This window comes from Nansenia antarctica (assembly GCF_963989245.1).
Source record: "Nansenia antarctica genome assembly, chromosome: 20".
Lineage (NCBI taxonomy): Eukaryota > Metazoa > Chordata > Actinopteri > Argentiniformes > Microstomatidae > Nansenia > Nansenia antarctica.
Window position 1 is genome coordinate 21225093 of NC_137693.1, and position 21675 is coordinate 21246767.

At 48.0% G+C, this 21675-nt stretch overlaps 1 protein-coding gene across 1 annotated transcript in view; it reads left to right on the forward strand.

Moving 5' to 3' along the window:
• The window catches only part of LOC308175003 (sister chromatid cohesion protein PDS5 homolog B-like), a 53555-nt gene that overhangs the window by 27424 nt on the left and 4456 nt on the right, over positions 1-21675 (forward strand). Inside the window, exons 6-29 of the mRNA XM_080550116.1 lie at positions 3343-3469; positions 3691-3771; positions 4204-4344; positions 4889-5099; positions 5362-5507; positions 5867-6018; positions 11012-11125; positions 11689-11770; positions 11899-11947; positions 12179-12318; positions 12417-12532; positions 12663-12768; positions 13153-13313; positions 13883-14006; positions 14189-14347; positions 14482-14550; positions 14821-14957; positions 15094-15217; positions 15561-15765; positions 16684-16798; positions 16958-17090; positions 17254-17373; positions 17472-17534; positions 18455-18600. Coding sequence (XP_080406242.1) covers positions 3343-3469; positions 3691-3771; positions 4204-4344; positions 4889-5099; positions 5362-5507; positions 5867-6018; positions 11012-11125; positions 11689-11770; positions 11899-11947; positions 12179-12318; positions 12417-12532; positions 12663-12768; positions 13153-13313; positions 13883-14006; positions 14189-14347; positions 14482-14550; positions 14821-14957; positions 15094-15217; positions 15561-15765; positions 16684-16798; positions 16958-17090; positions 17254-17373; positions 17472-17534; positions 18455-18600 — 3021 coding nt within the window. The remainder of the gene's footprint in view (positions 1-3342; positions 3470-3690; positions 3772-4203; positions 4345-4888; positions 5100-5361; positions 5508-5866; positions 6019-11011; positions 11126-11688; positions 11771-11898; positions 11948-12178; positions 12319-12416; positions 12533-12662; positions 12769-13152; positions 13314-13882; positions 14007-14188; positions 14348-14481; positions 14551-14820; positions 14958-15093; positions 15218-15560; positions 15766-16683; positions 16799-16957; positions 17091-17253; positions 17374-17471; positions 17535-18454; positions 18601-21675) is intronic.

The window sequence follows — 21675 nt, forward strand, 5'->3', positions numbered from 1 at the left end:
ACATTCAAATGACTCTAACTTCGTCATCGTTTTTCGGATTTCAATGTATGACACATCATTTGAAAGCTTATGATCCGTAGTTCCAATCCACAACACGTCGCATTTGTTGCTTTAATAAAGGCTGGCAGTCTTTAATTTAACTGTTGTTGGTGTGGACTGGGGAGGTATTTGTTATTATTCAGGGGTCAAAAAATGTATACAAATATCGGATCGGTATCGGTATCGCAGATACCCGAAGCCCAGGTATCGGTATCGGTATCGGTAGTGAAAAAGTGGGATCGGGACATCCCTAGTTGTCAATCACTGTGATGTTAGCTGCACAGGACAGTTGGTTGTCAATCACTGTGATGTTAGCTACACAGGACAGTCGGTTGTCAATCACTGTGATGTTAGCTACACAGGACAGTCGGTTGTCAATCACTGTGATGTTAGCTACACAGGACAGTCGGTTGTCAATCACTGTGATGTTAGCTACACAGGACAGTTGGTTGTCAATCACTGTGATGTTAGCTACACAGGACAGTTGGTTGTCAATCACTGTGATGTTAGCTGCACAGGACAGTTGGTTGTCCAGGGTCACCCCAAGATTGTTTGCTGTCTGGGAGGGGGACACAGTGGAGTTATCCACCATGATGGAGAGGAGCTCTGCCATGTCATGATTCAGCCCAAGGTGGTGAGCAGACATCCAGGCAGAGATGTCTGCAAGACACGTAGAGACACCTGTCGCCACCTGTGAGATTTGGTATACAGAGATAACAATAAGGGTCCGAGGACAGAGCCCTGGGGGACACCATCGGTGAGGTTGTGTAATGTGGACAGAGAACCACTTCACGTTACCTCGTATGAGCAACTGGCCAGGTAGGATACAAACCCAGGAGAGTGCAGAGCCCGACATGCCCAGCTCTGGGAGGGCGGAGAGAAGGATAATGGTGGTTTACTATGTCAGATGCGGCCGACAAAGTGTAGAAGAATGAGAACAGAGGAGAGGGATGACTCTCTGGCACTGTGGAAGGCCTCCGTGACAGCAAGGAGAGCAGTCTCAGTTAGGGGTGGGCATCGACGATCGATAATTGATCGATAATTGATCGATAAGGATCTTGGTCGATCACAAAATAAAACATTTGGTGGATCACAAAATTATTTTTTTTTTTTTTTTTTTTTGTGATCAACCAAATGTTTTATTTTGTGATCGACCAAGATCCTTATCGATCAATTATCGATCGTCGATGCCCACCCCTAGTCTCAATAGAGTGAGAAGCCTCGAGGCCGGAGGATGTGGGCCAAGGAGATTGTTTTGAAAGAGATAAAGGGAGAGTCGGTTACAAACGCTACGTTCAAGAGGTTTAGATAACAATGAAAGAAGGGATACCGGTCTGTAGTTTTGGACAGCAGATGGGTCAAGCGATGGCTTCTTGATAAGAGGTTTGACTCTGGCTGTCTTAAAGGCAGCCCGGATAGAGCCAGCGGTCAGGTTGTTTTTATTTATTTATCTTCACTGTCTTTGCCGTTGTTATGTATTCTATGTATTGTTTTATGTCGACCATGAGTATTTCTGTTTATATGTTTGTTTTTATTCTTGCCGGGGCCTCTTGGCCAGATCGTCATTGAAAATGAGAATTTGTTCTCAACTGATTTTATCTGGTTAAATAAAGGTCAAATAAATCAAATAAAAGGGACGAATTGATTAGGGTGGTAAGGAAAGGAAGGCTGTTGATCCAGTTGGATTGGAGAAGGGATTGGGATGGAGAGGGCAGGTGGTTGCCGTTTTAGGACATCATCAGGGGAGACAGGGGTGAGTGATGATAACCCACAGCCAGATCTACTGGCGGTACTAGTGATAGCATAACGTTTTATGAAAGAGCTCATAACGTCATCAATCTTCTTTACGAAGTAGGTGACAGTCGTCTGCAGAGAGGGAGGGAGGGAGGGGGGGGGGGGGGGAGGTGGGTTGAGGAGGGAGGAGAATGTGACAGTTTCCTTGGGTAGAGGAAGAGGGAGTGATAAAAACCAGTGATAAAATGCTAAGTCGTCAGGATGGTCATTTTCCACTATTTCCTCTCAGCTGCTCGAAGGCCTGTTCTACGAGCTTCGCAGAGATTCAGACAGTGGTAGGGTTGGGTACCGTTTGGGTTTTTATCCGGTACCGGTACCTAACCGATACTTTAAAAACGGTACCGGTACCAAAACGGTACTTAATTCGGTACTTTTAATTTTTTAAAATGACATTCTACTCCCCTCCCCCTCTCTGGTCCATGATGATTGATTTTTCAGACACAGTAGTAGGATAAGGATATATCTACATGATATATACATGATCTGACACAGTACCCGAATATCAGGAGATCCCCGATCATGTTGTCCACCTCGCTGAGACGCAGCCACACAGCCGCACTACGTCATCAACAGACGCGTCGAATCCTGGAGTGCACTGTCCAATCAAAGGCTTGCGTTCGTAAACTCGCTCTGAGAGCGTCGCAGCGCACACTGGGCCCGACGTCATAAGGGGAGCAAGTAATTTGATTGGACAGAAGGCATTCCACGAGTGGTGATCAGAATTCCAGAACGAGTTTACGGAACGCACCCATAAGTCGAGCGTCGCGTTATGCCAACCCGCTAGCGGAAGTTGCTATTAGCAACCTTCTCGTTATCCTTCCGTACTCGCTGCTTTCACTGAGTGGAAATTTAACAGGCGATGTGACGTCACGAGTCACCAGTTGACACCGGAGCGAGAAAGAAAAGTACCGAAATGAGGTACCGAAATCTCCTTTGCGATTCGGTACGGGTACATACCGAATGTAAAGTAACCGGTACCTACCGCACAGTGGGAGAGGAAGAGGAAGAGGATGAGGATCTTGCTGGCCTTGAGGATAGTCAGTGGACACACTCCCGTCACTCCTCCCTGGCAACCCTCCCTGTCCACACAACCCATTCTGTCTTTCTCACTTGTTCATGCATGGTCTCTTGCCGTCTATCTGTGGTGCACATGCCTCCTACCCCCTCCTCTCTCTCTCTCTCTCTCTCTCTCTCTCTCTCTCTCTCTCTCTCTCTCTCTCTCTCCCCCCCCCTCTGTCTTTCACTCTGCTGAACACAACCTTGAGGGCTGAATTCTGCAGCAGAGAATGTGGCTCTGTGCCAACTAAGCGAAACAGATAGACGTGTGTAGGTGTGTGTGTGTGTGTGTGTGTGTGTGTGACTGGAGGCTAAAAGCCTTTTCCTCTTTAGATATATCTATGAGCTGTGCTGAGAGTGTGTGTGTGTGTGTGTGAGGGGTCGGGGTCACGGTAAGGTAATTGTGATTATTTACAACCCTCACCTTTTGCCCTCTGACCTCTATCTCCATAGCAACGGACACAACCAGAAAGTGCACATGCACATGGTGGACCTGATGAGCTCTATCGTCTGTGAGGGAGACACTGTGTCACAAGAGCTACTGGACACTGTACTGGTCAACCTCGTGCCAGCCCATAAGGTACACACACGCACACACACACACACACACACACACAAGACCAAATAAACAGTTGTTTCAGTGCTCAGTAATGCTGTGAGACACCTACAGGTGAGCCGAGGAAGAGCAGTTAGTGCACATTGAATAGTGATGAGCGACTGTGCCTCTAGTGCTCTCAGATGTGTGTGTGTGTCAGGTGGGCTTGTCTGACTGTGTGTCTGACTCCTCTCTCTCCTGTGTAGAACCTGAATAAGCAGGCGTACGATCTGGCCAAAGCCCTGCTGAAGAGAACTGCCCAGGCCATCGAACCCTACATCACCAACGTGAGGACACTTTCCTTTACTGACCTTTTTCCTCTTACTTCTTTTACTTTGTATGTGAGTGTGCTCATGGTCTCTCTCTCTCTCTCTCTCTCTCCTTCTCTCTCTCTCTCTCTCTCTCTCTCTCTCTCTCTCTCTCTCTCTCTCTCTCTCTCTCTCCTTCTCTCTCTCTCTCTCTCTCTCTCTCTCTCCTTCTCTCTCTCTCTCTCTCTCTCTCTCTCTCTCTCCCTTTCCCTCTCTTTCCCCCTCTCGCTCTCTCTATCTCTCTCCCCCTTTCTCTGCCTCTCTCTCTCTCCCTCCCTCCCTCTCCCCCCCCCCCCCTCTCTCTCTCTCTCCCTCCCTCTCTCCCTCTCCCTCTCTCTCTCTCTCCCTATCTCTTTCCCTCTCTCTCTCCCTCCCTCTCTCCCTCTCCCACCCCCTCCCTCTCTCTCTCAGTTCTTTAACCTGGTGCTGATGCTGGGGAAGACGTCGGTCAGTGACCTGTCTGAGCACGTGTTTGACCTCATCCTGGAGCTCTACAACATCGACAGCCACCTGCTGCTCTCCGTCCTGCCACAGCTGGAGTTCAAACTGAAGGTACACACACACACAAACACACACACACACACACACACGCGCCACACACTCACACTCATTTCCCCATATGACGAAGAGCGCTCAAAAAAGAACAGAAAAGCACCCGGTAAAGACATGTGACAGCTGCTGCTGGTGAAAGGGATAGCAAGCCAGCAGCCGATTTAATGTTCAGACTTTTATTTTTGAGAAATGTAAATACATTTCAGTGTTGTTGAAAATCAATGACACACTCACCAGTCGACTAACACAGCTTGTTTTGTGACCCTGCTAACAATGTAAAGTAGTGTTCTGGTTAACTAGGTAGCAGTGGGGGATTACTCACCGAATCCATTGCGTTGCAGTATTTTGGCTTGACTAGCGAGTGTGTGTTGTGATTTCCAACAACGTTGAAACGCATTTCCGCTTTTCAAAAGAAAAGTCCGAACATTTCCATCGGTCGCCGACTTGTTCCCCCTTTCGCCAGCCGCTGTCACGTACGCTCTCTCGTTCCCAGAGAAATAACCCCTCCCTCTCTTTCCCGCCTTTTTCTGTCCTTCCCCTCCAGAGTAACGACAATGACGAGAGGCTGCAGGTGGTGAAGCTGCTGGCCAAGATGTTCGGAGCGAAAGACTCTGAGCTGGCGGCCCAGAACAAGCCCCTGTGGCAGTGCTACCTGGGCCGGTTCAACGACATCCACGTGCCCATCCGACTGGAGTGCGTCAAGTTCGCCAGCCACTGCCTCATGAACCACCCGGACCTGGCTAAAGACCTCTCAGGTGAGGATCCCATGGATTCAGTCAATGAATCGATCGATCGATCGGGTTTAGCTCGATCCACCCTTATAACTGGTCGAAGGCCTCCCTGGAGAGAATCGTATTGGACCTACAGATCAGTCGGGCTTAAGAGATTGAGCTGAGATTCTCAGACCTCAGGCTAGAGTTGGTTTCGTCTCAGATGTGTGTAGGGGTCTTTGTGTCAGGTTAAAGAGGTCATGTTCTGACTCTCCCTTGGTCCGGCCCTCCCGTCTCCCCACTCCAGAGTTCCTGAAGGTCAGATCACATGACCCAGAGGAGGCCATCCGCCATGACGTTATCGTCTCCATAGTAACGGCGGCGAAGAAGGACCTGGCTCTCGTCAACGACGCGCTGCTGAACTTTGTGAAGGAGAGGACACTGGACAAGAGGGTGAGAGAGAGAGAGAGAGAGAGAGAGAGAGAGAGAGAGAGTGTGTGTGTGTGTGTGTGAGTGTGAGAATGTTTATCTTTTTCAACAATGTCTACATGCTTTATTTTCTGCATTGTTGTCTTTACATTCTCTCTGAATGTGTGTGTGTGGTGTGTGTGTGTGTGTGTGTGTGTGTGTGTGTGTGTGTGTGTGTGTGGTGTGTGCGCGTGTTGAGTTTGCATGTGGATGATGGAGAATCTACTTTCATCATTCTCTCTTTGGCCTTGTCGACAGGATTGGAAGGAGTTTGTAGTTCTAACACACTCGCTCTTTCTCTCTCTTTTCTCTCTCTTTCTCCCCCCCCCCTCCCTCTCCCTTAGTGGCGTGTGCGTAAGGAGGCCATGATGGGTCTGGCTCAGATCTATAAGAAGTACTCTCTCCAGGGAGAGGGAGGCAAGGAGGCCTCCAAACAGATCTCCTGGATCAAAGACAAACTGCTCCACATCTACTACCAGAACAGCATCGACGACAGGTGTGTGTGTGGGGGGGGGTGTGGGTGGGTGGGGGTGTGTGGGTGGGTGGGGGTGTGTGTGTGGGGGTGTGTGGGTGGGTGGGGGGGTGTGGGTGGGTGGGGGTGTGTGTGTGTGTGTGTGTGTGTGTGGGGGTGTGGGGGTGTGGGGGTGTGGGTGGGTGGGTGTGAGTGTGAGTGTGAGTGTGAGTGTGGGTGTGGGTGTGTGTGTTAGGGCTGCACGATTTGGGCGGGAAAATTGCGATTATTTGGACAGATATTGCGATTGCGATTTAATTTGCGATTATTATTTTTTAAAGCGACCCAAAGGGAGTTTTTGTAAAGTGTGGCCATATCTCCGGCTAGGAAGGTCGTATCAACGTGCAGTTTGTTTGTACGTCTTCAGGGGACTTAGAGGCTCCCTCCTCTAGCACCCCCACAGCCCGAGCTACGAGTGAAAGAACTAAACTTACATTGGGTTGCTTTAAAATCAAGCTTCAGATTAAAACATGTGATGGAGCATTACTAACCTGACTCAGGTGGTTTGTTTCACACAACCATCTAGGAAAGCTTCATTGGAAGCTGTTTGGAAAAGGGCAGGTACTTTAAAAAAATACTTGGCAGGTGATTGGATGAATCTGTCTATCACCTTCTATCATGGGCTAATTTCAGAGAGCATTACCACATGATACCATCAAACTGTTAACTGCTCTTATGCCATCAAACTGTTCTAATGCAAGGATGAGAACTTAAAAGATATGAGTTGGAACAACATATTTATGTATGGGTTTTTTAAACAGCTGCCATTTTGTTTCTCTCAAGTGTCAAAAAAATTTAAACAATTCCAATATGAAAATAAAATAGGACCTTTCTACAAACAAGGTTATTTAATTATGGCTCAGGAGCAGAATCTACATATTGCACATACTGCAATCAAGTTAAATAAAGTCATAATAAAAATGTCCAGTAAAAAAGAATAGGTCCTTTCTGTAAACATTGAAATAGATAAAGCAGGAAAGTACCGTTTGCCGGCAACTCTTCAACTCGTCGTAATGTATGTAAGTGCACGGCTCGACCGCAGATCGGTTGTTGTTGCATAGTACTCCACATTTTTCAGCTCCGTACGTGCGGGATGGAATCACACAATAATCTTTTATCCAGCGTTTGGATTAGTTTTTTAAACTCTTCGTTGCTCACAGTGTTAATAGACACCACGTCTTTAGCGAGGTAATGCGTGATGGAATTGGTTATTTCACGGTGCCTTCGTGAGCCCTTTTCATACGGCGTAACAGCCGCAAACGACTCTAAAACTCTCCAGTGTGTCCTCCAGGAATTTTTACATTAGTGGCGGAGAGCCCTGTGCGCGCGTTTTTTTTTTTTTCGCGTGCACGGCGCATGAAACGCGCACGCGCGCTCAAAACAACGACCTAATTTCAACCAAAACTAGAGGGAGGATGGCAAAAATAAATAAAAAAATACAGAATATAAACTTGTGATACCGGTTTCCATCCATCAGCTCTGAAGGTTTACGTTACTCACGGATCCAATGTCCTTCCAAACGAGCAGTCTTGGCTCCGTCTCAAACACAACAGGAAAAGTATGTCCAACTTGGCGAAAGTTTCCGAGTATTTCCAACTTGCGCGAGTTCTTCAACTTGCGACAGTTTTTCAACTAGATGTGATGGCTATCATGTCTATCAAAATTATCAAATTAGCCATCGTCCTGGCATGATTGGGTGTTGGTTTCAACGCACCTGTTGTTTGTCCTTCCTCCGTTTGCAACAAGAAACTCTGGACCTTTTCATGAATTAAAGTGGTCTTAAAATCCAAAGTCCAAATAAAAGTAACAAACGAAAGTAATATATGTTGGTGTATATACCACAGCGCACAGTAGCTGCTGCTTGTTCTCCAGCTGTAGTTGTAGCTGGTGGTGGTGGTACCCCGCCATAAACGTTCATGCAGTTTCGGATCGCTCATAGCCACGGCTAGCTTCAGCAATGTTTGAAGTGTCTGGGACATCTTTTTTCTTGAAAAATCCATCCATCTGTCGCTGTTTTCGTTTAATTTTTCGAAGTTATTTAACGTGATATCTTATTTGTGCACCTAGCTAGCTAGATCAGCTTTTTGTATCTTTTAGATCAGGGGTCCCCAAACTTTTTTCTGTGAGGGCCACATCATTTTTCCTTTTTGTGATGGGGGGCCTGGGTCGGTCTCTAACATAAAATAATATGGAACGGTGTGAAATGGAGGCGGTTGCGCAAAGCAATTGCGCGCAGGAGACCACTGGTGGATGCAAACAAACAGTTGAATTTGGATGGAATTTATACCTATAGTGATCTGTCAATGAAATATAATCAGTTTTACAGTCTGATACATGAGGGAGGACCCTCATCATACACGGGGGGACCAATGAAGCAGGGCTGTCTGGGGGTCCTTAAACATCAAACACTTAATTTCTTTCATTTCTGGTGAATTTAGATGCACCAATTTGTGCCCTTTCTGCATCCATTTATGGTGGAAATGTCATTATTTATGTAAAGGAAAACACAATATTCAGGCACCAGATGATCATTCAAAATGTAATGTAATATAATGCAATATAAGGCTCTCAGGCATTCTGTACTTTCAAATATGTATTCTCCTTGAGCAGTCAACATCAACTATCAGCTGTTTCGCAAGCAAACACGAAAGATAACTTATTTGCGAAACAGTGCCCCCGCCACCACGTCGGCTCAGTGCCGCAATTGCAGTTAGAAATGACAGAAATCCACCGAGTTCAACGCTTGTAGAAAATACGACCGTCAGAGTTTTGTCGAGAGCTGGAGGCGGCTAGAAATATGACGGAGGCGGCCTATGCAGGAAAATCCCTGCTTGATACAGATCATGAACATATGGGTAAAATTATTTCGTTTTCTCCTGCAGCTGGGCATCTACATTATCTAATCCCCCATTGTTTCAATTCATCTGGTGCCTACTTGCTGACAGACTCACCGCGGGACACACCTCCTCCGCGATCACATTCATACATTTATTGACAAACTCATCAGCACTGGCCCGAACGGATGACTGGTATAACTGGGTTTCGGGTACAAACGTATTCTGCTGAGCTGATTTTAGCTTCGACACTTCTCTGCTCTCATTTGGTCTTGTACACTAGCATACTTGTCTTTGTGGCGGGCTTCATAGTGTCGGCGCAGATTGTATTCTTTGAACACAGACACCGCTTCTTGACAGATGAGCCTTTTCTTTGCATTTAACAATAATAATCACTTGTGCACTGTTGGTTAAAAACCCTGCATTCTGAATCAACTTTTCTCTTTACCAACCGTTTGGCCATTTTTAATCTCTCTGAATGTTCGTTCTAGCTCGCGTGCACCTGCTACAGATCCGTGCTTGTTCACTATGGAACGTTACGTTGAATGTACCGCATTCTGTGGGCGGGTGAAACTAACTAATAATGTTATTAATGAAAATTGTTTATAACTAAGGGACATTTTAATTTGAAAGCCAACCTTTAATATCAAATACAGATATGATATGATTAAAACCAAATTTTTTTTTTTCAAAATATGTTTCTGGCATTGTTGAGGCATTGTGTGTGGGCGACGTTGTTCAACGGGCCGGCCCAAGTGTGGGGGTGGGCCGTGTTCGGCCCGCAGGCCGTAGTTTGGGGACCCCTGTTTTAGATGGTACTACCGGTGACTTTTAGCCCGTTATTTGCGAGGAGAAAACACAGGCGCCCGAGCATTTCGGCAGGTAAGACTGCTGAGCAGGGATGGTTGAGTCTGCACGGTTCTCATGCCGGTTCACATTTAGACCAATCAGGAGTAGCCCTTGTGTCACGTCGTCAACTGAATGTTTAATGTCATTAATCTGATTTTGGATCAGCGGTTAGAGAGAGATGGGAGTGGATTTAGGTGCACTTTTAGTCAACATCCATTATAGCGCTGATCTAGGATCAGATATATTTTAATCAGCTAAAATGTTCAGAGGTGGATTATTTTTTTATTTTTTATTTTATTTTTGTGTGGACTGAATCAATTAGTGACGGAGGAAATTCATTCGTGGCAGCCCGCCACCAATAAATGCATATAGAGGAAACACTGCTCTAGTTTGCTTAACGTTAGACTGGGCTACGGGACTTTCACTTAACTCTCCGTCATAGAGCTGCCCGTGGTACTTTTTCAAGTGCTGATACAGGTTTGTGGTGTTGCCTCTGGATGTAGAGATTGTTCCACGACAGGTCGTGCGCAACACCTGCTTTTGTTGCACATCTGTCGTCCTAAACCCGAAATGCTTACAACAGAAGTGCTGTTTTTCTTCGGGACTAAATCGTTGCTTCTGGCTCTGCTGAAGCCATTTATCCACACCATGAATGTTGCTAGCTACTGAAACGTCTTCACAGATTCACACCTGGGCGTTTCACGTGCAGTGTTGTTGTTCTTGGGTGTGTGCGTTCATTGACGTTGAATCCGACGCGCTGTATAATGTATCCCAAATCGCAGGCTTTGCGATTTGCTAATCGCACCATCTCAAATCGCGATTTCGATTTAAAATCGATTAATCGTGCAGCCCTAGTGTGTGTGTGTGTGTGTGTGTGTGTGTGTGTGTACAGCATCGACAAAAGGGGGGATGTGAGCGTGCGTCACTACTAGTGACATCAGGTGTGTGTCAGAGCAGCATCCAGACTAGTGTTGTATCGCTTTTACCTGCAGCTGTGTAGACAGTAGATGTAGGGAGAAGGAGTGGTAGAAGGGGGGGGGGGGAGGTGGAGGGTGAGGAGAGGTGGATCTCAATTTGATGGGATTATGAGATTAAGACAGACATGCTGGTAGAGAGCTCCTAAGAGGCAGGGAGGGAGACAAGGCAGACTAAGAGTAATCCTGTTAAAGTGCTCCGTGATGTGAGCTCATAGACGTCAACGTCTTATGAAGGAGAAGAAAAAAGTAACGAAAAAAACAGGAAAGAGAAACAGAATAAGACTATGTTCTATGACTCGCGGTCTCTCCCTGTGTCAGGTTGCTGGTGGAGCGTATCTTTGCCCAGTATATGGTCCCTCACAACCTGGAGACCACAGAGAGGATGAAGTGTATGTACTACCTCTACGCCACCCTGGACCCCAACGCTGTCAAGTAAGTGACCAGGTCGCTTTCACTCTCTTACATTTCACACACCCGGTCTTCTCAGACGCACGAAGTCCAGGGTGATAGGTGGCTAAAAGGAAGCGGAAGCCGTTGTAGTATGCATGTATACTAATATTATTAATATTACTATTAAATGACCTTTCGGGTGGCCCCGCGGTGGTGTAGCGGTCTAAGCACTGGCCACTAGTGCAAGCTGCCCACCGGGGACTGGGATCGAATCCCAGCTCGCCAGATCCGGATATGGCCGGGGCACACACGGGGAGCGGCATATTGGGCGGCCGCTCCCGAGGGCGGTATAGGAGTATTTCCGGACAAGGATCCGTCGTGCAACACCGCCCCCTGGGTGAAAAAGGGATAAAATCTGGAAAAGAAATAAAAATAATAAATGACCTTTCGGGTTGTCCTGTGTGTTTATGCCCATCACATCTCTCCTGGATTCTACCTCTCCCCCCCCTTTTCTCTCGATCTCTCTTTTTCTCTCCTTCTCTCTCTTTCTCTCCTTCTCTCTCTTTCTCTCCTTCTCTGCATCTCTCTCTCCTTCTCTGTTTCAGAGCTCTGAACGAGATGTGGAAGTGTCAGAATGTGCTCAGACACAACGTGAAAGATCTGTTGGACCTGGTCAAGCAGCCCAAGGTGAGCACGCTCAACCACTGGTTACCATATAAAAGAGAGTCGTGTCATGTGACAGGTAGAGACGTGGTATCGTCCATTGACATGCCGCTAATGTCTGTGACACTAAATGGATATGTTGTGTTTTTCAGTCTGACGCGTCCACCAAGTCTGTGTTCGCCAAGGTCATGGTGATTACTAGTAAGTCCTCTCTCATCTACCATTACACACACACACTCACTCACACTCACACTCACACACACTCACACTCACACACACTCACACTCTCACACACTCACACTCACACTCACACACACACACACACGCTAACACATGGATTTAGCTGTTGCTGTTAAACCACCCGTCGATGATAAGTATTATCAGAGTTCTAATGCTGAGAAGCCGATGTTAAAGACCGTTGTGTTGCTGCAGAGAACCTTCCGGACCCAGGCAAGGCCCAGGACATCGTGAAGAAGCTGGCCCAGGTCCTCGAGGACGACGAGCGGGTCCGAGACCAACTCGAGACCCTGGTCAGCCCCTCCTGCTCCTGCAAACAGGCCGAAGTCTGCGTGGTGAGTAGCCTTCTCAAGGTCGCGTGTGCACTGTGCATGCGCGTGTCGAACGGTGTGTTCTGACACTGACGTGTGTGTCTCTCCCTCTCTTAACGCAGAGAGATATCACTAAGAAGCTAGGCAGCCCTAAACAGCCCAGCAACCCATTCCTGGAGATGGTCAAGTTCCTGTTGGAGAGAATCGCTCCCGTTCACATCGACACCGAGTCTATCAGGTACACACAGACCACAGGCCTGCTACACACAAGATGTAACCTCAACACCGAATGTAGCCCACGGAAATGTGTTCCAAACACAGATGGGAAAACACAAAGTCTTACCCCTCCTCCCCTCTTGTTCCGTCAGCGCTCTGGTGAAGCAGGTGAACAAGTCGATCGACGGCACCGCCGACGACGAGGACGAGGGCGTTCCTACCGAACAGGCCATCAGAGCAGGGCTGGAGCTCCTCAAGGTAACGCACACTGACACTCACACTCACACACACACACACACACACACACACACACACACTCTGACACTGCTGAAAGAGTGTCTCAAACGGTTTAATCACCCATTCCCTCACCTCCCCCTTTCGCTCTCTCTCTTTCTCTGTCTCTCCCTCTCTCTCTCTCTCTTTCTCTGTCTCTCTCTCCCTCTCTCTCTCCCTCCCTCTCTCTCTCCCCCCTCTCTCCCTCATTCGCTCTCCCCCTTTCTCTCTCCCTCTCCCTCTCTCTCTCTTCCCCTCTCCCTCATTCGCTCTCCCCCTTTCTTTCTCCCTCTCCCTTTCTCTCTCCCCCTCTCTCTCTCTCTCCCCCTCTCTCTCCCCCTCTCTTCCTCTCTCTCTCCCTCATTCCAGGTGTTGTCGTTCACCCACCCAGTGTCATTCCACTCGGCTGAGACCTTTGAGTCTCTGCTGGGCTGTCTGAAGATGGACGATGAGAAGGTGGCCGAAGCCGCTCTGCAGATCTTCAAGAACACCGGCAGCAAGATGGAGGAGAGCTTCCCTCACATCAAGTCGTAAGTTTCAGTACTCAGGGCCAGGGGGCCAAGTTCAGCACTAACAAGCCCTAGACAGGCTTGGGGAGGCTGTGGCGCAGGAGGTAGAGCCGCCGTCTAACTGCAGCAAGGTCGGCAGATCGGCGGTTCGAGCCCCGGCTGGCCACATGTCAAAGTGTCCTCGGGCAAGACACTGAACCCCAAATTGCTCCCAGTGAGCGGGGCCGGTCGGCGTCTTGCATGGTAGCTTGCCTAGGTGTGTGAATGTCTGTGTGAATGGGTGAACGAGAGGCTGTTGTAAAGCGCTTTGGATAAAGGCGCTATAAGTGCAGTCCATTTACCATTGACCATTTAGACACATGCTACCAGTTGTATTTAATCAGAATGTTGAACTGTACAAAAGCTTATTACTATTAACTACCGATTATGTCAAATTTACTCTGTGATTCGGTCTGTGTGTGCTTTTCGAAAGGAGGTGTCATAGTTGTTATTGTAGAGTTGCTGTGTTTCCATGTGTCCTGTTGAGTGTAAAACAGACAGCTCTCAGGATGAATGGTGCCTAATGGCCTTCTCCTCCCTGCTCCCCCTAGTGTCCTGCTGCCGGTACTGCAGGGCAAAGCTAAGAGAGGCCCGCCGCGCCAGGCCAAGTACGCTGTCCACTGCATCCACGCCATGTTCACCAACAAAGACACACACTTCGCACAGATATTTGAGGTGAGGGAGTCTCTTTCACCACATTATCACGTTTTTTAAAGTTTTTTTATTATTCAAATATGTTATGTAAATGGTACTGTCTGCTTCCCAGTTGGCCAAATGAAGCAAATTCAAAAGGTTCTCTGACAAGTTATGAAAGAAGTGTGGTAAAGTTCTGATGTTGTGATGTTCTGCCCCCCCAGCCCCTCAACAAAGGCCTGGACCCAACCAACCTGGACCAGCTGATCACCCCCCTCACCACCCTGGGCCACCTGGCCCTGCTGGCCCCAGAACAGTTCGCTGCTCCTCTCAAGACCCTGGTCGCCAACTTCATAGTCAAGGAACTGCTCATGAACGACAAGGTAGGTGGAGGCGTACACACACACACGCGCGCACACACACACACACACACACACACACACACACACACACACACACACACACACACATCTTGGCTGTGGTGATGGTAAGTACTAACTCTGTTATTCCAACGTAGATCCAGGGGAAGAAGACAACCAAATTCTGGGTGCCTGATGACGAGGTGTCCCCCGAAACACTGGCCAAGGTCAGGACACGCCCACCTACCTCCCTCCCTCTTACCCCATACCCATCCATCACCCCCTTCCCCTCTCCCCTCAAAGCCACAACTTGTGTTCATTTCCACATTTGAATTTTCAACTTGAACGCCCCCCCCCCTCTGTCTGTCTGCCTGCCTGCCTGTCTGTCTGTGTGTGTGTCTGTCTGTCTGTCTGTCTATCTGTGTGTCTGTCTGTCTGTGTGTCTGTCTGTGTGTCTGTCTGTCTGTGTGTGTGTGTCTGTCTGTGTGTGTGTGTAGATCCAGGGCATCAAGCTGATGGTGAGGTGGCTGCTGGGGGTGAAGAACAACCTGAGTAAGTCAGGGAACTCCACCCTGAGGATGCTGACCGCCATCCTGCACAGTGACGGAGACCTGACCGAACAGGGCAAGATAGGGTAACTACACACACACACGCACACACTCACACGCACACGCACACGCACACTCACACACATATTCTATATGGCTGTAGTACAGACAGTGTTATGTAACAGTAACAGTCATACTAACCAGCTCGTCTCTGTGGTGCAGTAAGCCTGACATGTCCAGGTTGAGGCTGGCAGCAGCGTGTGCCTTACTGAAGCTGGCCCAGGAGCCCTGCTACCACGATATCATCACCCTGGAGCAGTACCAGCTCTGTGCCCTCGTCATCAATGTAGGAACACACACACTCCTCCTCCTCCTCCTCCTCCTCCGCTCTCTTTCTCTCTATCTCTATCTCTCTCTATGTCTCTCTCCCTCTCTCTCTCTCTCTCTCTCTCTCTCTCTCTCTCTATCCCTCTCTCTATCTCTATCTCTACCTCTCTCTCTACCTCTCTCTCTCTCTCTCATATCAAAAAAGTCCTCACATTCACACCCCTTGTACATCCTTTAAACACATTTATTTTTTCTCCTTATCTCTTTCTCCTTTATATCCCCCACCCCCATCCTACGCTCATATAAACATGCCTCTCTTCCTCACATTCTGTCTCTCACCCTCCTCCGTCTGTCTGCTCCAGGACGAATGTTACCAGGTACGGCAGGGCTTCGCCCAGAAGCTCCAAAAGGGCCTGTGTCGCCTGCGTCTGCCCCTGGAGTACCTGGCCGTGTTCGCCCTGTGTGCCAAGGACCCCGTCAAGGAGAGGCGGGCGCACGCACGCCAGTGCCTGGTCAAAAACATCAACATGCGCCGGGAGTACCTCAAACAGCACTCCGCCATCAGCGGTGAGAGAGACGTGCTGCACATATACACACATACGTACACACAGAGAGAGAGAGAGAGAGAGAGAGACACACACACACACACAGAGACATGCACACAGAGAGAGAGAGAGACACACACACACACACACACACACACACAGAGAGAGACACACACACACAGAGAGAGAGACACACACACACAGAGAGAGAGAGACACACACACACACAGAGAGAGACACACAGAGACACAGAGACACAGAGAGACACACACAGAGACACACACACACACACACACACACACACACACACACACACACAGAGACACACACACAGAGACACACACACACACACACACACAGAGACACACAGAGAGAGACACACAGAGAGACACACACACACACACACACACAGAGACACACAGAGAGAGACACACACACACACACACACACAGAGAGACACACACACACACACACAGAGAGACACACAGAGAGAGAGACACAGAGAGACAGAGCACAGAGACACACAGAGAGAGAGACACACACACAGAGAGAGAGAGACACACACACACACAGAGAGAGAGAGAGACACACACACACACAGAGAGAGAGACACACACACACAGAGAGAGAGAGAGAGACACACACACACACAGAGAGACACACAGAGAGAGAGACACACACACACAGAGAGAGAGAGAGACACACAGAGACACACACACACAGAGACACAGAGAGACAGAGCAGCACAGTTGAGTGTTGACATTATGTGAATGTGTGATTTGATTTCCCACGAGGACCATACAGGAAGTAATACTGTTCCAGTAGAATAGAATAGGACATCAGAGCGCTGCCTGCGGTGAGCCTGGGGCTCCATAGCCAGAGTTCTGAGAGACTAGTTAGGTTTTTTAAAAGGTTGTTTCTGTGTCTGTCGGTCCTACAGAGAAGCTGTTCTCCCTGCTGCCTGAGTACGTGGTGCCCTACACCATCCACCTGCTGGTCCACGACCCAGACTACGTCAAAGTACAGGACATAGAGCAGCTCAAGGACATCAAAGAGTGAGTGTCTGTCTGTCTGGGAGCCTACGTGCACCTTCACACTACAGACTAGACTGTCTGTGTTCTATTGGGGGGGGGGGGTTTCTCCACATTTCTCTCTCCTTTCGTGTGTCTGCTTGACTGTCACCCCCCCCCCCCCCCCCCCCCCTCTCTCTGCAGGTCTCTGTGGTTCGTGTTGGAGATCATCATGGCTAAGAACGAGAACAACAGTCACGCCTTCATCAGGAAGATGGTGGAGAACATCAAACAGACTACAGACGCGCAGGCTCCCAGCGACGCCAAGATCAACGAGGTACACACACACGCTCGCGTGCGCACACACACAGACGCACACAGATGCACGCACACACAGACGCACACACAGACACACACACACACACGCACACAGACCCGCACACACGTCCAGTCACATACAAGAGACACACACTATCTCTCTTCTCTCCTTCCCTCTACAGAAGCTGTACACAGTGTGTGACGTGGCCATGAACATCATCATCTCTAAAAGCACCACCTACAGCCTGGAGTCCCCCAAAGACCCCGTGCTGCCCACCCGCTACTTCACCAAGCCTGACAAGGTGTGTGTGTGTATGTGAACATTGTGTTCCTGTCACTGTCCTTTGTGCCTGTTGGTTAAGCTACGAGACTCATGTCTCCAACCCTCTTGCTTTTTCAGAATTTCAGCAACACGAAGAATTATCTCCCTGCCGAGATGAAGACTTTCTTCTCACCAGGGAAGGTACGTTCTAACAACCCTCTCCCATTGAGAGAGACTGGAGTCAACATGAAAATATTGAATATCACCGGCATCCTATTGTTTTAGTTTTAGGATATCCCCACAGTAGTGCTGGGCGCTATACCGGTATGAACGTGACTACCGGTGTTATGTTGCGCCGCAATGTGGATTTTGCTACCGTGGATGATGAATACATTCTAAATTGGCATTCATATTGTTTTGTTCAAAACTTAAAGAACATACCGTCTCTCGAGGTTCTCACGGGAAAAAAAGAAACATGTTAACATGGTGACCTATTTTTGGGAGCGGTTGCCTGCATTTGTTGTTTGTCCCATATAATACATTTATATATATATAAGTGCAAAAGTGAACAATGGATAATGAGCGAGCATGCAGAGAGTGATGTGGAACAACAGCAGGACGATGATGAGTTGGTTAAAAAGAACGAGGGCTCCTCTGTCATTTGGAACTGGTTTGGGTTCAAAACCTCCGACCTCGACCAACAAACAGTATTATGTAAGTCGTGTCGCCGTGTTGTTTTAGCCAAAGGTGGAAACGCCAGCGATCTGTGAAACCACGTGAAAACAATACATGTCCGTCAATATGAGGAACGCACCCAAATGCTTCTAACAGTTAGCCCTGGGGCGTGGCTGTAGACAAGCGTAACTAATGTCAATTAACTAAGAAGGACAACTAAAGTGTGATTCTGAATTTCTTTTCCTCATATATCGTGATGTGATCCATCAATATCGTCCGGACAGTGGAAGATATTGTGTGTGAACTCGTATCGCCCACCCCTACGCCACAGCTCATGGTTTTGAATATTAGTCCATGGTATTGACACACTTTTGCTTTCTACTGCTCTCTCCCCTGCTCTACCTCTCTCCCTATCTCCTTATCTCTACCCCCCCCCCCCCCCCCAGCCTAAAGCAGCTAACGTGCTTGGTGCCGTGAACAAGCCCCTGTCCTCAGCAGGGAAGCCGCTCCAGAGTAAAGCCTCTCGTATGGAGACAGCCAGCAACGACGACAGCACCTCCAACCCCAGCTCCCCTCAGCGCAGCAAGGCCAGGTACGCACACACACACACACACACACACACACACACACACACACACACCCTGATGAGTTCCGGGGCAAGGTGCTTAAGACCTGTGCTGAGCAGCTCTGCGATATGTTTTCTATTATTTGTATGGAATCTCCTGAGCTTCAAAATAACCAGTCATCTGGAAAACACTCGACTGTTGTCCCAGTCTGAAGGTGTTTGAGGAGGTGATAAGCTGTTGAGCAGCAGGTGCAGGGTTGCGGAGGTCCTCTGGCAGAGGTGTAGAGGACCCCACCCTGCTGCTGCTGAACTGCCTCTATCGTCACCTCGAGGTCCCCCTGGCTACGCCAGACTGCTGTTAGTTGATTTCTTCTGCTTTCAACACCACACAGCCATATTTGCTTGTAGAGAAACTCCTCTCAGATTTGTAACCTTGATATTAATATCATTGGATGGATTTGAGACTTTCAGACAAGTAGATCACAGTGTGTGAGAGTTAATGGTGTCCTCTCATACAAGCTCCACTCCACTGGTTCACCCCAAGGATGTGTACTGTAGTTGTCAGAGCAAGTTTGAGAATAGACACATTATAGAGTTTGCAGATGACGTCATAGTTAGCCTGCTGAAGGGGGACTAGATCATGGGCTGGTCGTTATGTTATGGTGTAAGGAGTCTTTCCTTGATCTGAATGTGTCTAGAACCAAGGACATGATTTGTTGGTTTTAGGAAGTCAGCACCCTTTCCCAAACTCAGTTATTGAGGGAACTGAGATTGATTTGGTGGAGAACTACAAATATTCTGGTGCTGTGTTTGATAACAGCAGTGTTTCCTCTATATGCATTTATTGGTGGCGGGCCGCCACCAAAGAATTTCCTCCGCCACCAAATGATTCAGACAGTCCACTTTGATTCAGGCTGCGCAGAAAGGCAGCGAGTTATTATGACCGGAGAACAGAAAAAAAGCAGATTGAAGCTAGATTTAGGCCGTTTCCAGACCAACATTTCGTTACGATTTAGCGGTAGTTATTTGCAATATGTTACAATGTTGCAATTAACCTCGTCGTTTGTGTTCGCACTGCAATCGAGACTGAATCGCTCAACAGGCGCGCGGCGCGAGGCGGCGCGCTTTCAAAACTGGCTGCGTTCGTAAATTCACTCAGGAAATCCGATCAGCACTCGTGGAATGCCTCTCGTCCAATCAAATGACTCGGTTTCTCTATGACGTCGGGCCCAGTGTGCGCTCCAGCGCTCTCAGAGCGACTTTACGAACGCAACCTTACACTCATCTAGCTAGTTAGCTTAGCAGTCGTAGCTCAATTTAAAATTGGAGTGAGAAGAAGAGTTGTTGAAAACATATTCAGACTCCCCAGCTGTTCTACACGAGTTTATGACATGCAGCTGTATCATGCGGTGGTAGTACTAAACCCTTGTTGTGTATTGTTTGTTTTGCCGTGGAAATGAAACATTTATGAGTCTTACAACAACTCATGTGCGTGTAAAAAGCCGGTAAACGGATTTCTCTTTTAGCCCGTCGCCGGTGCCTTTAATCCCGTATCCTAATCGAAAACGGAACATCATCAGCGACGACTGTGGGTTATTGCATTTACTGCTGTTCTCTGGTTCATGTTCTTATACCAGTGCTCAGTATAGAGTATTTTAAATGAACATTCGTAATGTATGTCTCTGATGTTCATGGTCAATTAAATCAGCCTATTTTGTGAAACAAAAATAATGTTCCCGCTAATTAACCGAGCAGCCTCGCACCTAACGTGCAAGCACCTAGCTTCGAACTATTCATAGCAATATGCGCGGGGCAAAAATCATCTATTGCCTCTAAAATCACCACGAACAGAACGGCGGAGGTACGGGTAAGCAGGGCTCATGTTGGTGTCCTCAAAGGTAAGAGTTGGTTTTCTTTAACTCAACTGATGCATTACCTTGCTGTTGTTGTTTACCGAATGCTCCATCTGACTGTCACACTGTGATTTTACTTGTGTAAACAGTTAATGAGTAACGTTAGCCGGTTTTGTGCGTGTACTCTCGTGTGTGTGTGTAATGCGCGTTCCGCATGTTCTGCTGCAGCTGTAGGATATGTTGGTATTTGATCACCTTCTATATAAAATCACCTGCTCGGCTTTAATGACTTAACCGCTATTTAAGAAATTATAATTGTTGCCACCCTCTAGTTTTTGGTGAAACTACGTCCTTGTTTTGAGCGCCAGTGCGCGTTTTATGCGCGTGCACGCGGAAAATAAATCGCGCGGCGCTGCGTGCGCGAAAGATAACCACTCCGCCACTAATGGGAAAAATCCTGGAGGAAACACTGAACAGGTTGTGCTTTCAGTCTAATGCAGAGGCCTTTTCTAAGGTACAACAACGTCTTCACATTGAATTATTTCATGAAAATGAATTATTTTAACGTGTGCACCAAAATGATGACTGTTCTGCAGAACTTTGATTGGGTCTGTGCTGTGCTGTCTTTTTGTGTGGTGTCGTGGTTTGGGAACCTGAATCTGGCCAATAAGAACAGGCTCGGCCGGCTTGTCGGAGTGGCCAGTAAAGTTATTGGGCTGAATCAAACACAGCTCTCTGACCTTTCCGATGGGCATAAGGTCATAAGGAAGGCCTGTGCCATATCGGACTGTACTGACCCACCCCTGCAGAGGGAGGCTGTGGTGCCCAGTTTGTTTGCACTACAATCAGCAGGCTGAATCTGCACAAACGATTTGCACTAAAGCGCGTTCTGTTCTGCACTCAGCGATTTGCTCGTCCTTTGTCTTCACATGAAGTGATCTTGCACTGTACTGTTATTGTATTGTTGTCTGTCTGTGTCCTGTCTGCTGTGTTGTCTTTATGATGGATTGAATGTGTTTTTAACCTCTGACCGACCGACCGACCGATCGATCTCTCTCACACACACACACACACACAGACAGATCTGCACATGCACATACAAACGCACACGTACAGTCACATACAAGAGACACACACTAGCTCTCTTCTCTCCTTTACTCTATAGAAGCTGTACACAGTGTGTGATGTGGCCATGAACATCGGCATATCTAAAAGCACCACCTACAGCTCTCACACACACACACACACA